The 12,034-nt window shown below is 53.2% G+C and overlaps 1 protein-coding gene across 3 annotated transcripts; it reads left to right on the top strand.

Moving 5' to 3' along the window:
- Positions 1 to 2,256: 2,256 nt before the first annotated feature.
- On the top strand, positions 2,257 to 9,336 carry LOC144732850 (putative E3 ubiquitin-protein ligase makorin-1). 3 transcript variants are annotated; one of them, XM_078614477.1, is made up of 8 exons: positions 2,257 to 2,340; positions 5,276 to 5,404; positions 5,738 to 6,018; positions 6,329 to 6,555; positions 7,458 to 7,672; positions 7,954 to 8,064; positions 8,370 to 8,514; positions 8,890 to 9,336. In XM_078614477.1, the coding sequence occupies exons 1-8, from the start codon at positions 2,291 to 2,293 to the stop codon at positions 9,103 to 9,105; spliced, it is 1,374 nt and encodes a 457-aa protein (XP_078470603.1). In that variant the 5' UTR covers positions 2,257 to 2,290; the 3' UTR covers positions 9,106 to 9,336. The 3 variants fall into 3 exon arrangements, with proteins under 3 accessions (XP_078470603.1, XP_078470605.1, XP_078470604.1); XM_078614479.1 differs by lacking the exon at positions 2,257 to 2,340 and adding an exon at positions 2,536 to 2,650 and having other exon boundaries at positions 8,890 to 9,327; XM_078614478.1 differs by lacking the exon at positions 2,257 to 2,340 and adding an exon at positions 2,703 to 2,805 and having other exon boundaries at positions 8,890 to 9,327.
- The last annotated feature ends 2,698 nt before the right edge of the window (positions 9,337 to 12,034 follow it).

Here is a 12,034-nt window from a genome sequence, read left to right as displayed (position 1 = left end):
AGGTGGGAGAATACACCACAATTGTTCCCGTCGAGGCGACTAAACCATTGACATTGCTGGGTGGGGCAGAGATCGCGGTGGGGTTTAAAACGAACACAAAAACTTGCTGAAGTTTCACCTGGAGATCAACCCATGGACGGCGTTTGTCCATTGTGCGAACCATTGCACCCACGCTGTTAACGTTTTCTTAGTAAAAAAAATTTCATTATCTATCTTTAAAAAAATGATATGTGGGGCAAACCGTTAACCGGTTTTAGCGGGTTCAACTGGTTTTACCGGGTTTAACCGATTTTACAGATTTTAACCGGGTTTTTATTCGTTTCACAGATTTTAACCGGTTTTAAAATTTTACCGGTCCTAACCGGTTTTACAATTTTACCGGTCCTAACCGGTTTTACAATTTTACCGGTTACGACCGGTTTTTACCGGTTTCCCCCCTTTGCGGTTACCGAACAACAACCCTCGCAATGAATAGATTCCTGCCCGGACGGGTTTTGAGGCTTGTCCGAATCGTATCGTTTACCTTGCCAAATAACCCGATGGGCTAGTATCGATTGCGTTGTTTTAAAAGTGATTTGTTGGTGACGATTTCGTTATTGATCGACGTCACCGCCTCGTGGTGCGCTGTATTGCTAAAGCGATTGTTGCGGTCCTATTCGAGCCGTTGTCTTCAATGCCATTATTACAAAAAAACAAATAATTCTCACTGCGACGGTTACGCTTGTTGTGAGCGTAAGAATACATTTTAATTGATTAATCAATGAACAGTTAAACTCGTAGTAATGTTTCGATGTAAAGCTTTCGTGACTGCAGGGATTCATCTTCTTGGTTCTTTCAGTAAAGTCACGTAGAAGGGAAATAATAAAATAATAAAAATAAAACATAATAAAATACAATAATTGTAAAAAATACATAATAATGTATTTTATTATGTTTTATTTTTATTATTTTATTATACGTGACTTTACCAAAACAACCAAGAAGTCGTAATAATGTATATAGGTGCTGGGTGGATGATAATATCGGCCTTCATCCAGCAGTGAATCGATCAAGGATGAAATGTCTCAACAATTGAAAGTGTTATTCCGTTGCATTACATCTCAACCATTCGATTGCCCTGTCATTTAACAATCTAGCCAAGGGGACCCCCACCCCCACCAGTGCCAGCCAGCCTTATCCTCTCATTAGCATCAGCAGCCGTGATCAATCCACTGCTAGACGAAGCCCTCCCCCAAAAGCCACCGATCATCTCTGACGATCATGCGAATTGAATAATTCACCCAGCATCTGCACCCGAACGGGCAAGTTTGCTGGAATTTTAAACGTGAAATTTTCTCTCCATCACTCCCGGTGTGAATTCTTGAAAGCAGTCATAAATTGCCCCTTGTTTTGTTTCCGTGACAACTTAGTATTTATATATTTTTTTACTCTGTCGGGTGGAGGAGGCTTTATTACACACGTTTCATTTACGCGATCTGACCACAAATAATCAGAATCGGAATACTTTTTATTACGATAAATTGTGAATCGCAATAGATACGCAGTTTGGGGGGTGGGGGGTGGCGTGGGGGAGAGGGGGTAGGAGGAGGGGTGGGGGGAGGCGGTGTGGGTGGGGGGAAGGGGGTTAGGGGTGGGGGGGTGCCCTCTGATTGACATGACGTCAGTGCCGCATAATTTTATCCGCTCTACCAAATACAACCCAGCTGCTGTCTACAGGAATCCAATTGGCAACCGCCGCTTTGGCGCCCTCCCCCCACCCCCAAAGATGACGTCACCGTCGAGAGGCGCGCGAGGGGGGGGGGTTATCAAGGGGAAAGTGAGGGGGGCGGGGCTTGAAATGAAAGGGGGGGGCTAGAAAGGGGGAGTGGGCGGGGCTTGTTGGGTGTGTGGGCGGGGCTTGTTGTTGTGTGCACGGGGCTTGTTGTGTGTGGGCGAGGCTTGTTGTGTGTGTGGGCGGGGCTTGTGCGAGATGGGCGTGGCCTTTGGGTAAGGGGCGTGGCTTGTTGTGCGAGATGGGCGGGCTTGTTGGGTGTATGGGCGGGGCTTGTTGTATGTGTGGGCGGGGCTTGTGCGAGATGGGCGTGGCCTTTGGGAAAGGCTAGTTATGCGAGATGGGCGGGGCTTGTTGGGTGTATGGGCGGGGCTTGTTGTGCGTGAGCGGGGTTTGTTATGTGTGGGCGGGGCTTGTGCGAGATGGGCGTGGCCTTTGAGTAAGGGGGCGTGGCCGTTGTGTAAGGGGGCGTGGTCTTTGGGTAAGGGGGCGTGGCCTGGGGCAACCCGATAACACAAGATGGCGGAGGCGGGCAGAACGGCGGCTTGGAAGGGAGAAGTGACGTGCAGGTAACCCGAGTCCCAACCTCAACCGCCGCCTCGACCACGGCGGCCCCCCCCCCACCTCCTCTCTCGTCGAACTACCCCGCCCGCCCTCCCGTTCACGTATTTAGCAGCTCCCGCGAAGCCGAGCGAGGCCTTTAATGTCCTCCCCGCCCCGCCACCACCTCCGGGCCTGAGGAAACCCACGAGATTTCGGATTTTTGAAATCGTAGCGCGGATGGTCGTCGCGAGCGTTCCGGCTGCGCGTTGATTGGTTCGTTTCGCACCACGGAGCGGTTGAGAGGAGCGGCTCGGCCAATCGGCGGACGGAGCTCGCGTAAGCGGACTATGAAATGTCGTCGTTGGGGGGTGGGGGGATTTGTGCGTGGCCTCAGGCCTAGCGAGGTGTGTGTTTAGCGCCGTCTTTGTCTTTCTTTGTTTTTAATCGCGTCGGTGAAGAGGTGAATTTAAACGAAGTTATAATCGGGCGAGGTGAGGCTGAAATCCGAGGGCATCGCTTGCACGTTAAAATGCCACGGCTGATTTGGTTTGGTTTGAACGCGGCGGCCGCGGGGCCGTGTTTACGTTGTCGGAGCCGGGTGGATTATATGTTTTTATAATTTATAAAAATAACTTGAACAAAAATAAGCGATTTAAACGGCGTCGCGTTCACTCGTTTAACGCGATTTTGAGTTCAAATCCCCGGCCGTTGCCTTCATCACCTGCATGCTCTTTGTCGTGTGGAATAACGTGCGTGCGTGAGAACACGTTCCTGGTGCTCGTCATGGGAACGTGGAATTGTTCTTGTACCATCAAGCTTTGGTTTGCCAACGAAGTGGAGGCGTTGCGTTGAATTGGGTGGCGTATTTTGTTGTAGCGAATGTGCGAGGTCTGTGTGTTGGCGGTACGTGGGGAGCGGTGGGTGTAGTGGTTAGCGCTACGCTGCGCTACGAACCCGGCGACCCGAGTTCTGAGCCGGTCCTGGGCCTCACCTAGGTCGACTCGGCCTCACGAGTGTCTGGAGCGTTGTGTAAACATCGCCACTGAAGAGACAAAGGCGGCCGGGCGTAGTGCTGGCCACCCATCCCCTTTGTGTGCCATGCCGGCATTCATAGGTGCTCGCTAACAGCACTTGTCCCAACAGTCTCTTATCGGCTACCAGTGCTAGGTGAGGCCTCCAAACGCCGCGTGGATTCTCGTAAGTCAAGGGCGGGGAACCTTTTGTCTGCCAAGGGCCATTTGGATATTTATAACATCATTCGCGGGCCATACAAAATTATCAACTTAAAAATAAGCCCGTTATATTTGGTCAAACGTTTAATTAACTCACCCCTAATGCGATGGCTGGTACTGCTTCTCTTTGGCGAGGCGTGTGATGGTAGCTGGTGTTGATGATGTCGCTGCTACTCGCAACTGCTTTTCCAGGTTTGCTCCTCGATTTATTGAATTTCGAGTCCGGCCTTCGGTTGATTGCCTTGGCAGGGCCGCACCAAATGATATCTCTGGCCTTATACGGCCCGCGGGCCAGACGTTCCCCACTGCTGCCGTAAGTGATGTGACCATCTGTTTATACACGCTGGTTAAGTGTACGGTGACCCTTTACGGCGGTTGCCTATATCCAATAACAATCGAGCCTCACTAGATCAGACGAGATCGGGGCGCATTGTGAGTCAAGTTGCAAACCCCGACGATTGACTTCCCACGCCACTGTGTGAATGAATATATACTCGTCAACGTTGGCCAGACGTCTTGAAAAACGATTTCAACTATATATTTGTTTTGCATTATGGCTGCAGGTATTGTGGTCTATGCAAACATGACTCCTTGTAAAAAAAGGTGTCAGTTTTGTTGCCAGATGGAAGGGTAAAAAACCAATTATCATATTTTTTTACTGGCAAATGAGGTTCCAATGGCGTATACTCTTTTGTTCTTTCGGTAAAGTCACGTAGGTATAAAATCTTGACGTTACCTACGTGACTTTACCGAAAGAACCAAAGAGAATGAATTCCTGCAGTCACTAAAGCTTCAAATCAAGATTTAAACTATTTTTGTTATTTTACCAGGTAAGGCCCACTGAGCTACTATATAGCTATTTTTTCAGAAGCTGGCTGGCCACATGGTATCTCAAAATCTGGAGGTCCTGGAGAAAAATCCACGCGACAATGCAGGTGTCGAGGTCGGGATAGAACTCGCGATTTCCTGTATACCAGGCGAGGTAGTTAACATCTGGCCACGATGGCGCCCTTAAATACTCGTCCACGCTGGCCAGACGTGGAAGAGGTGACAGTGCCAACAATTGTCCCCACCACGCACGACCTGCCGATAGACTAACTGTGGTGTACCCATTTATACTCCTGGCTGGACAGAGGCGGGAGGGTTTTAAGAAATTTGGCCATTGTTTTCAACTGCCGCGCCAGGAGATCGAACTGTGACCTCTGGATTGCAAGTCCAGTGTGTGAACCATTACACCACGCTAGCATCCTATGTGGTATGTAATGACTATAAATGATCTCGTTTATAAACAGAGGCTATGATAAAAAAAATTCTGGCGGTATAAAGGAGAACATACTGTGGCAGCTAAAGGAGAAAACACTCGCGGGAGGACGTCCACTCGGGAGATGGAGTGATGACATGCGCTTGGGTGCAGGTGCTAGATATATTGCTGCATCGCGTGAGCCTGAGAGATGGTGATGGCTTGAGGCATTCATCTAGCAGTGGATTAACCATAGCTGATGGCTTTATCCAGGAAAACATCACACCCTTCACACTTTTTCAGGAGGGTCCGACATGAGACGATTGGCCAGTTTCATTAATCACACTGCAGTTTATTCCTGAGACTCCAACATGTGCATTTGGTTATCTAAACCTGAGAACCTTGAAACGATAAAGGCTTATGAAGGCTGTGGATAGATCATAGATGAATTGGTGTGTGATGTTCCATTTTCTCGTGTCACTGGGACAGGTATTTTCTTCACGGCGTCTGTCGGGAGGGTCGTAACTGCCCCTACTCACACGATCTGAGCACTAGCAAGCCTGCCATGTCCTGCAAGTTCTACCAACGTGGGCGCTGCGTCTATGGAGACGGCTGCAGGTGAGCGAGCGGGGCCAATGGGGTCGTGAGTTGGTGTGAGGTGGGTTGGATAAGGAAGTGCGTTGGTTACCGGTGTGAGTTTACAACAGGGGTGAGAGGGCCAGAGTAAGCGAGAGGTGTGAGTGGACAATGTTTGTGGGCGAGGGCAATTGGTGGGGGGCGAAAGGGACGGGTGTGTGAGAGGGTTGAGGTGGCAGGGTGAGTGAGAGTGGCGGTGAGAAATGGGTGTTGATGTCCAAGGGAAGTGATTGAGAAGGACTCGTTGAGGGAGTCGAAAAAGAGATGACGAGCCACCGAGCTGCCTTGAACGAAATTCTTTGATTGCTGCTATAGATACGACCATGTCAAGCCGCCCGCCCCATCAAAGCAGCAACATGCAGCACCGCCGTCGGCAGCCAAAGCTCCCCCACGCCCCGTACCGCTCACATCCGATTGTGGGGCCGCTCCGTCCAAGCTGACACCGCTGAGCCGTGCCAAGCAGGGCTCCGAGACAGGGGGAGCCACGGCAGCGGGGAAACACGGGCTCAACCATCCACTCGGCAAGGCCGGGGGGGCGGCCGACTGGGTCAACGCAGCCGAGTTTGTGCCCGGGCAACCCTACAATGGGCGAGAGGGTGAGATCATATTGCCTTTTTAAAATTTACATTTTTCAACTCAAAGTTAAAATTATCAATGCATTATCTCTGTCTGGCTAGCAAAGGATGGCCAATGTAATTAGAGTTAGCCACAAACCTGAAAGATAGGTAGAAAAACCTAATGCATTAGCTCTGCCTGTATGTCTTGACTAGGTGGAGGATGCACAATAACTCTCGTAAAGATGATCCAATGCGAACAAAACTTACCTATAAAATTACGTTGCACTATGTGCGTGTCAGTTAATGGACATTTGCGACATGCCTTCTCGCCTACCCTGACACCGCCCAGTCCCGTCGTCGTACCTGGCGGCGGCGCAAGAGGGGCTACCACCACAGGAGGAACCGGTCCCACCGCCGGCGCCAGCGGGCGCCTCCCAGCAGCTGTGCCCGTACGCGGCGGTGGGCGAGTGTCGCTACGGCGACCACTGCGTGTACCTGCACGGCGATGTGTGCGACATGTGCGGCCTCCAGGTGCTGCACCCGTCCGACTCGGAGCAGCGCACGCAGCACCACCGGGTGAGACGCGCCGTGATGTGACGCAACTCGCTCGCCAGTTCAGAATCGGAATGTTCATTTAGACTGCAGGAGGAATCCGATGCAGTATATAGCTCTTTTTCACAGATTTTCAGCTGGGGCAGGTCAACAAACAATACAAAACACGACAGGAGTGCAAATTATAGGCAAGGTAAACAATCACTTAAATATATACAAATGAAACTTAACAATTTTTTTTATCTTGCTAGGTAAGGCCGACTGAGCCATTAGCTTCGTTTTCAGTCATAGCTCAACCAAGTGGCTTATGTGGAAATGGACAGCAGCAAAATAATCTAAAATATAGATGCACGTTTCACTGGATATTTTCCTGGTCGTTGGTCGACTGGAGTATGCACGTGCTCAGTAATTTAGATTTGTTGTCCAATTTTGGCGTGCAGTTGTAATTCCCGCAGCCGTCCGTGGGCGTCGTGTGAGCTGTGCGGACATGGTTCTGTAAACTTACACGGGGAGGCGTTTGGAATCCACTGAATAGGGGGCAGCCAGGGCTTAATTTGCGGCTACATTTTTTGCGGAAATAGGTGGCACGTGACCCCGGAGTAGCCACAGCTATGTATGTTCGATGTGTGTAGCATGCAGAGATATTTTTGTGTCGCTCACCTGAACAGACCCGGTTGAAATTAAGCTCTGATTATATTATCGGGCGTGTTAAAATTCAACCGTTCCATCGCCCCTTCTTCCTCGGTGAATCCATGAATCGTCGCGAACCGGGGACATGATGAAAATGACGAATATATTCCAACGTTGGCACGCGCAGTCACTTGTGCGCGCTGTGGCTTAGCTTCTCCGCGTCAGTTATTAACGGCGACGCTCTCTCTCCCCCCACGGTGGCGCCGGCTGACCGACTGACCGGCGATGTGGCGCAGGCGTGCGTGTCGGCCCACGAGAAGGACATGGAGGCGGCGTTTGCGGTGCAGCGCAGCAGCGGGGTGGTGTGCGGCATCTGCATGGAGGTGGTGTTTGAGAAGGCCCGCGCGTCGGAGCGCCGGTTTGGCATCCTGTCGAGCTGCTCGCACGCGTACTGCCTCTCCTGCATCCGCAAGTGGCGTCGCACCAAGCAGCTGGAGAACAAGGTCATCAAGTGAGTCGGCTCGGAGCTGCAACTACGGAGCGTCCCCGGTGTCAAGGCTTAGGGTTTAACGTGCGCGCGCTCGCACGTGTGCGCGTGTGTGGGTTCATAAATGTCCCAGTGGTATTCACTGAACCAGCTCTGCCACTGTGAAGTTCTTAGGTTATAGAGCTGAGGGGGTTCGTAATGGCCGTGTCTAAAGCCACAGAGCGGACACCGCCGAGATCCTGGGTATGTTAATACCTGGGGGTCGATGTTTCCTTGGAGGTTCGTAATGGCCGATAAACCCGCAGGTCGTGCCCCGAGTGCCGCGTGACGTCCGACTTTGTGATCCCGAGCGAGTACTGGATCGACTGCAAGGAGGAGAAGGACAAACTCATCCAGAGCTACAAAGACGCCATGGGGTAAGATGAGCGTCCCTCCTCCAACACTTCCCAGTTAGAGGAGGGAGGGATGGTGAGAGGGGAGGGAGGTTGAGATGCTTCCTCCTCCCCTCTCACCATTCCCCCATTCTTTCACTTCACCTATTCTCCCCTCATTCCTCCCCTGCCTGCTCTCCCTCACTTTCTCCCCTCCATTCCATCTCTCTCCCCTCTCTCCATTCCTTCCCTCCGACAATCCCCTCCCCAATTTTCTCTCTCCTTCCCTCTCACATTACCTCCCCCACCACCACCTCTCAATCACTCCCCTACGTCTGTTGTCCCCACAGGCAGAAGGCGTGCCGTTACTTTGACCAGGGCCGGGGCTCGTGTCCGTTTGGAGTGAAGTGCTTCTACCTGCACGCGTACCCCGACGGGCGCAAGGAGGACAAGGCGCGGGCGCGCAAGCAGCACGGGCAGGAGGGACACGTGCGGGTGAGGAGGCAGTGGCAGCATCGCTCGCTCGCCCCCGGTCCATCGCTCGCTCGCCCCCCGGTCCATCGCTCGCTCGCCCCCGGTCCATCGCTCGATCGCCCCCGGTCCATCGCTCGCTCGCCCCCGGTCCATCGCTCACTCGCACCTGTCGCATGCTCGCCCCCCAAACACAGCCCTGCAGTAGCTAATTTAGTGCGGCTAGGATCCTGGCCCGCAATAATCGAGTACTAGAGGGGATATGTTATTGCGGTGATGGATTGTTCGCCCGCAGTTTCCTACCTGGGCCTTAACCGGTGCCCACTGTCCATTGGATGGCGAGCGTACATGCGAGCTCGGGGGGGTGACCTGTGTTTGTGCGTTTGTTTTTTCGCGCAGTTCCAAAGCTCGATTCGGCTGTGGGATTTCATCGAGGAGCGGGAGAGCCGGGCGGCACTGCTCGACTCGGACGACGACCTCATCTTCTCGGACCTCAGCGACCTCCTCTTCATGCTGCTCGCGGGAGATGCCGACTTCGCCACCGACTCCGACGACGATTCGGACCTCTTCGACGACTCAGACCCCCTCGACGACGACGACGAGTTTTTCCTGTGACGGTTTCCCCCGGCTCTCGCCCGCTTGCCTTCCCCTCCCCGTGACGCGCGAACAGCTCCCGCTCCTCGTCCTCCTCCCGTTCCGCCAGCGACTTCGCGCACCGCTCCGCGCCGCCCATTTGTCTGCACCGCCTTATTGTGCCGCCCTCCCCTTTCACCTGAGGGGGGGGGGGTGGTCTCCGTTCGTCTCCGCCGACCGTTATTTTCCCGCCGTAATTTTTTTTTTCCCAGCGATTCAACCTTCGCACAGTTCCATCAGGTTTGAATTTTTTTTTCTCCTTCCCCCCCCCCACCCCCGCGCCAATCGTGACGGTGACGTCATGGGTGGCGATTTAATTTATTTGCCGGGAGTCGTGCGAAGGTTCCGCAGGCCTTGGTGCAGCCACGGTCAGCCCGAGCTGCTCCGCTTTTGGTCTACGGTGTTAGCCGTGAACCAGTTTCATTGATCCAAGGGTTACACTGGAGATTGGCATTCATTGGCTGCCCATCCAAGGTTCTGCCCTGGCCAATCCTGGGCCGCGATACTCGGCACTGGCCTCCATTTGCTGCACGATTGGCTGTGCTCGGGCATGACCATGCGCCAATTTGTTCTGCCGTTTATTGCGGCTGTTGCCAGAGGCGGCTGCTGTTTTGGACACCTCTCTCGGGAGAGGATGATGGTGGTGGTGACGGAGTGAGTGGGGGAATGGGAGGGATCATTCTGTAAAGGTGTTGATTTCACAAAGGGCTATCTCAGTGGAGTTGGGGTGGCAGGGGTTTGGATGCTTATGGTTGCGCTGACATCAAATCTGGCAGTGCACGTGGGAGATGGGAGGGTGACGATCACGGTTCAGAGGGGGGCGAGGTGGTCAGATGCAATGAACGAGTCGAGGCGCCTGTAGATGAGGCGGTAGTGATGCTCCGTTCTCGCGGTGTACTGACTTGACAAACTCCTGAATAGTAGTTTGGGCCTCCACTGGATCCACTCAGCCCAAAACAAACGCCCGGTGTTTGAACACCCCGTGTCAAGTCGGCGCCACTACCTTCTCATCTGCCGGGCCAGCAATTGAAACACTCGCCTGAGGCTGTGGTTCCCAGTGCTGCCTCCCACAAGCAGGGACTGATGTTGGACCCCTCTTGATTCTTTCGCTCTGCTCGCTGCCCATCGCGAGTTCCCAATTGACGGCTGCCTTGCTGCAGTCGAGTTGGCAGCCCCAGCTTCTTGTGAGCCCTGGCTCCGTGGGGGAGGGGGGGGAACCTTGGCCTGCAGTGTCGCGAGCGATCGCCTGGTTTGCAAGTGCCGGGACGTTCTGTCTGCGGGCAGGATCCACTTCTCTTTAACCTCTCAAAATTGTTAATTCGTGAATGTCGGTAACTGCACCTTGCCCTTCCCCCGTCACCCCCCCCCACCCCCCATTGCCTCCGTGCCAGCGTAGTGGTGTAATGCACAGACGACGTGTGTAGGTGTTTGCAACTTGGCCTGAAAACTCGGACTTGGGAAAATTCTCCCCCGCCACCGCCTCGGCCCTAAAGCCGGCTCCGCACCTGAGAAATGGGTTGCGCAACTTGTTAGCATGCAACTGAATCGCTTACGTGTGTGCAACTAGTTGCTTGGAGACGGACGACTTTTGAGAAGCGATCTCTAGCGACATTTCAAAACGTGCACGTTTGTGAACTGTGAGTAGTCGTTACGATCTGGAATGCGCACTGTCTAATTTCCCTGTTGCAGAATTGCTTGTTCAGTTTTGGTCAAAGCAGTTGCAGGCGATTTTTGTGCAAGTTTCGAGAGCGGTGTGGATCTGGCTGAAGACTCGAGCACATAAAGACCTCTAACTTGCGTAACTAGCGGTGTTGACAGTCCGCAGTACGTTTCTCAGAAGATCGAAACAAATATACGTACTCTATAACAGCGCGACCGCGGTCCTGCGTCACAACGGGCGGCTATGTGGATTTTAAAAAAAGCTCCATTGGGCTTGCGTTGAGTGATGGGTGCACAGGCTCGGGGAAACGTGAGGCAAGCCTTGGAAGTTTTTGAACTCGTCGGCATGAATCGTTGTTGGCTTTCCCGGCTCCTTGCAATTAACAAGACCCATAGACCCATCGCTTCCAGCCGTGCTCTCGAAAGCGATGGCTGCAACTTTATCTCCGGAAACTGTTTATTATACTCAACCTGCACCCAGTAGATACATCGCAACCTCGCTGTTCAATCGAAACTTCTGGCTGCCCTCCAGCTGCATGCTAACGTTCCGTTAAGGCAAAGCAGAGATTCTAGTTTTAAACCAAACCCTGTCAATTTCTCGGTTGTTTGAGAACATTTTCTCAACAAGGTCGCTCATTCGTTGCAGCCGCTTAGCCTGTCCCGTTGTGCGACTCGTTAGAGGGAAGCCTGCTCCTTTATTTTCCCCGTGTGGAATAACTGCGTCACTCACTCGCGCGTGCGCACGCACGCCAGTTGTGGTAAAGAGTGCAGCCTGCATGTTAGGGTGGGGACGGTGGCGGTGCTGGGAAGGCGGCGCCGGTGGGGTTGTGCCTCCCCTGCTCGCCTGCGGTCGCCACCCCCTCCCCTCGCGCCTGGCCCTATCATACCTCACCCGGGCAGCGCGCGGTGGGGACGGCACTGTCATCGCGGCGTAGCCATTGCGGCAATGCCGCCATCGCGTCGTCCGCGGAGCGAGCGAGCGTGCTGCGGTGACGGAGAGAAACGCTCGGGCTTGCCCGGTACTGGGAGCTTCTAAACCGCGAGAGGCTGGGGCGGGCCAGTTGGCGCCATCACCGGATAGGATGCGAGAACCCCGAACGGAACAATTGGGTGCGACATAATGAGCAGGCAGTTTGTGAGGTGCACCGTAGTACAAATAGGACGTTGTGTGGCAGGTGGTTCAAATAGTCCGTAAGGTGATATGTTAAGACAGGTAATGTGAGAATCCCATTGTGCACGTCGTTTTGAAAAG

Source organism: Lampetra planeri, chromosome 44, assembly GCF_965212315.1.
Source record: "Lampetra planeri chromosome 44, kcLamPlan1.2.h2, whole genome shotgun sequence".
Classification (NCBI taxonomy): Eukaryota; Metazoa; Chordata; class Hyperoartia; order Petromyzontiformes; family Petromyzontidae; genus Lampetra; species Lampetra planeri.
This window is presented reverse-complemented; position numbering and strand designations above follow the sequence as displayed.

Excerpts from the sequence above, each read along its gene's own strand:
- LOC144732850 (XM_078614477.1), top strand. The coding sequence starts at position 2,291 with ATGGCGGAGGCGGGCAGAACGGCGGCTTGGAAGGGAGAAGTGACGTGC. Across the intron at positions 2,341-5,275 it reads AAGGGAGAAGTGACGTGCAG|GTATTTTCTTCACGGCGTCT; the intron begins GTAACCCGAGTC and ends TCACTGGGACAG. Across the intron at positions 8,065-8,369 it reads AGCTACAAAGACGCCATGGG|GCAGAAGGCGTGCCGTTACT; the intron begins GTAAGATGAGCG and ends TTGTCCCCACAG.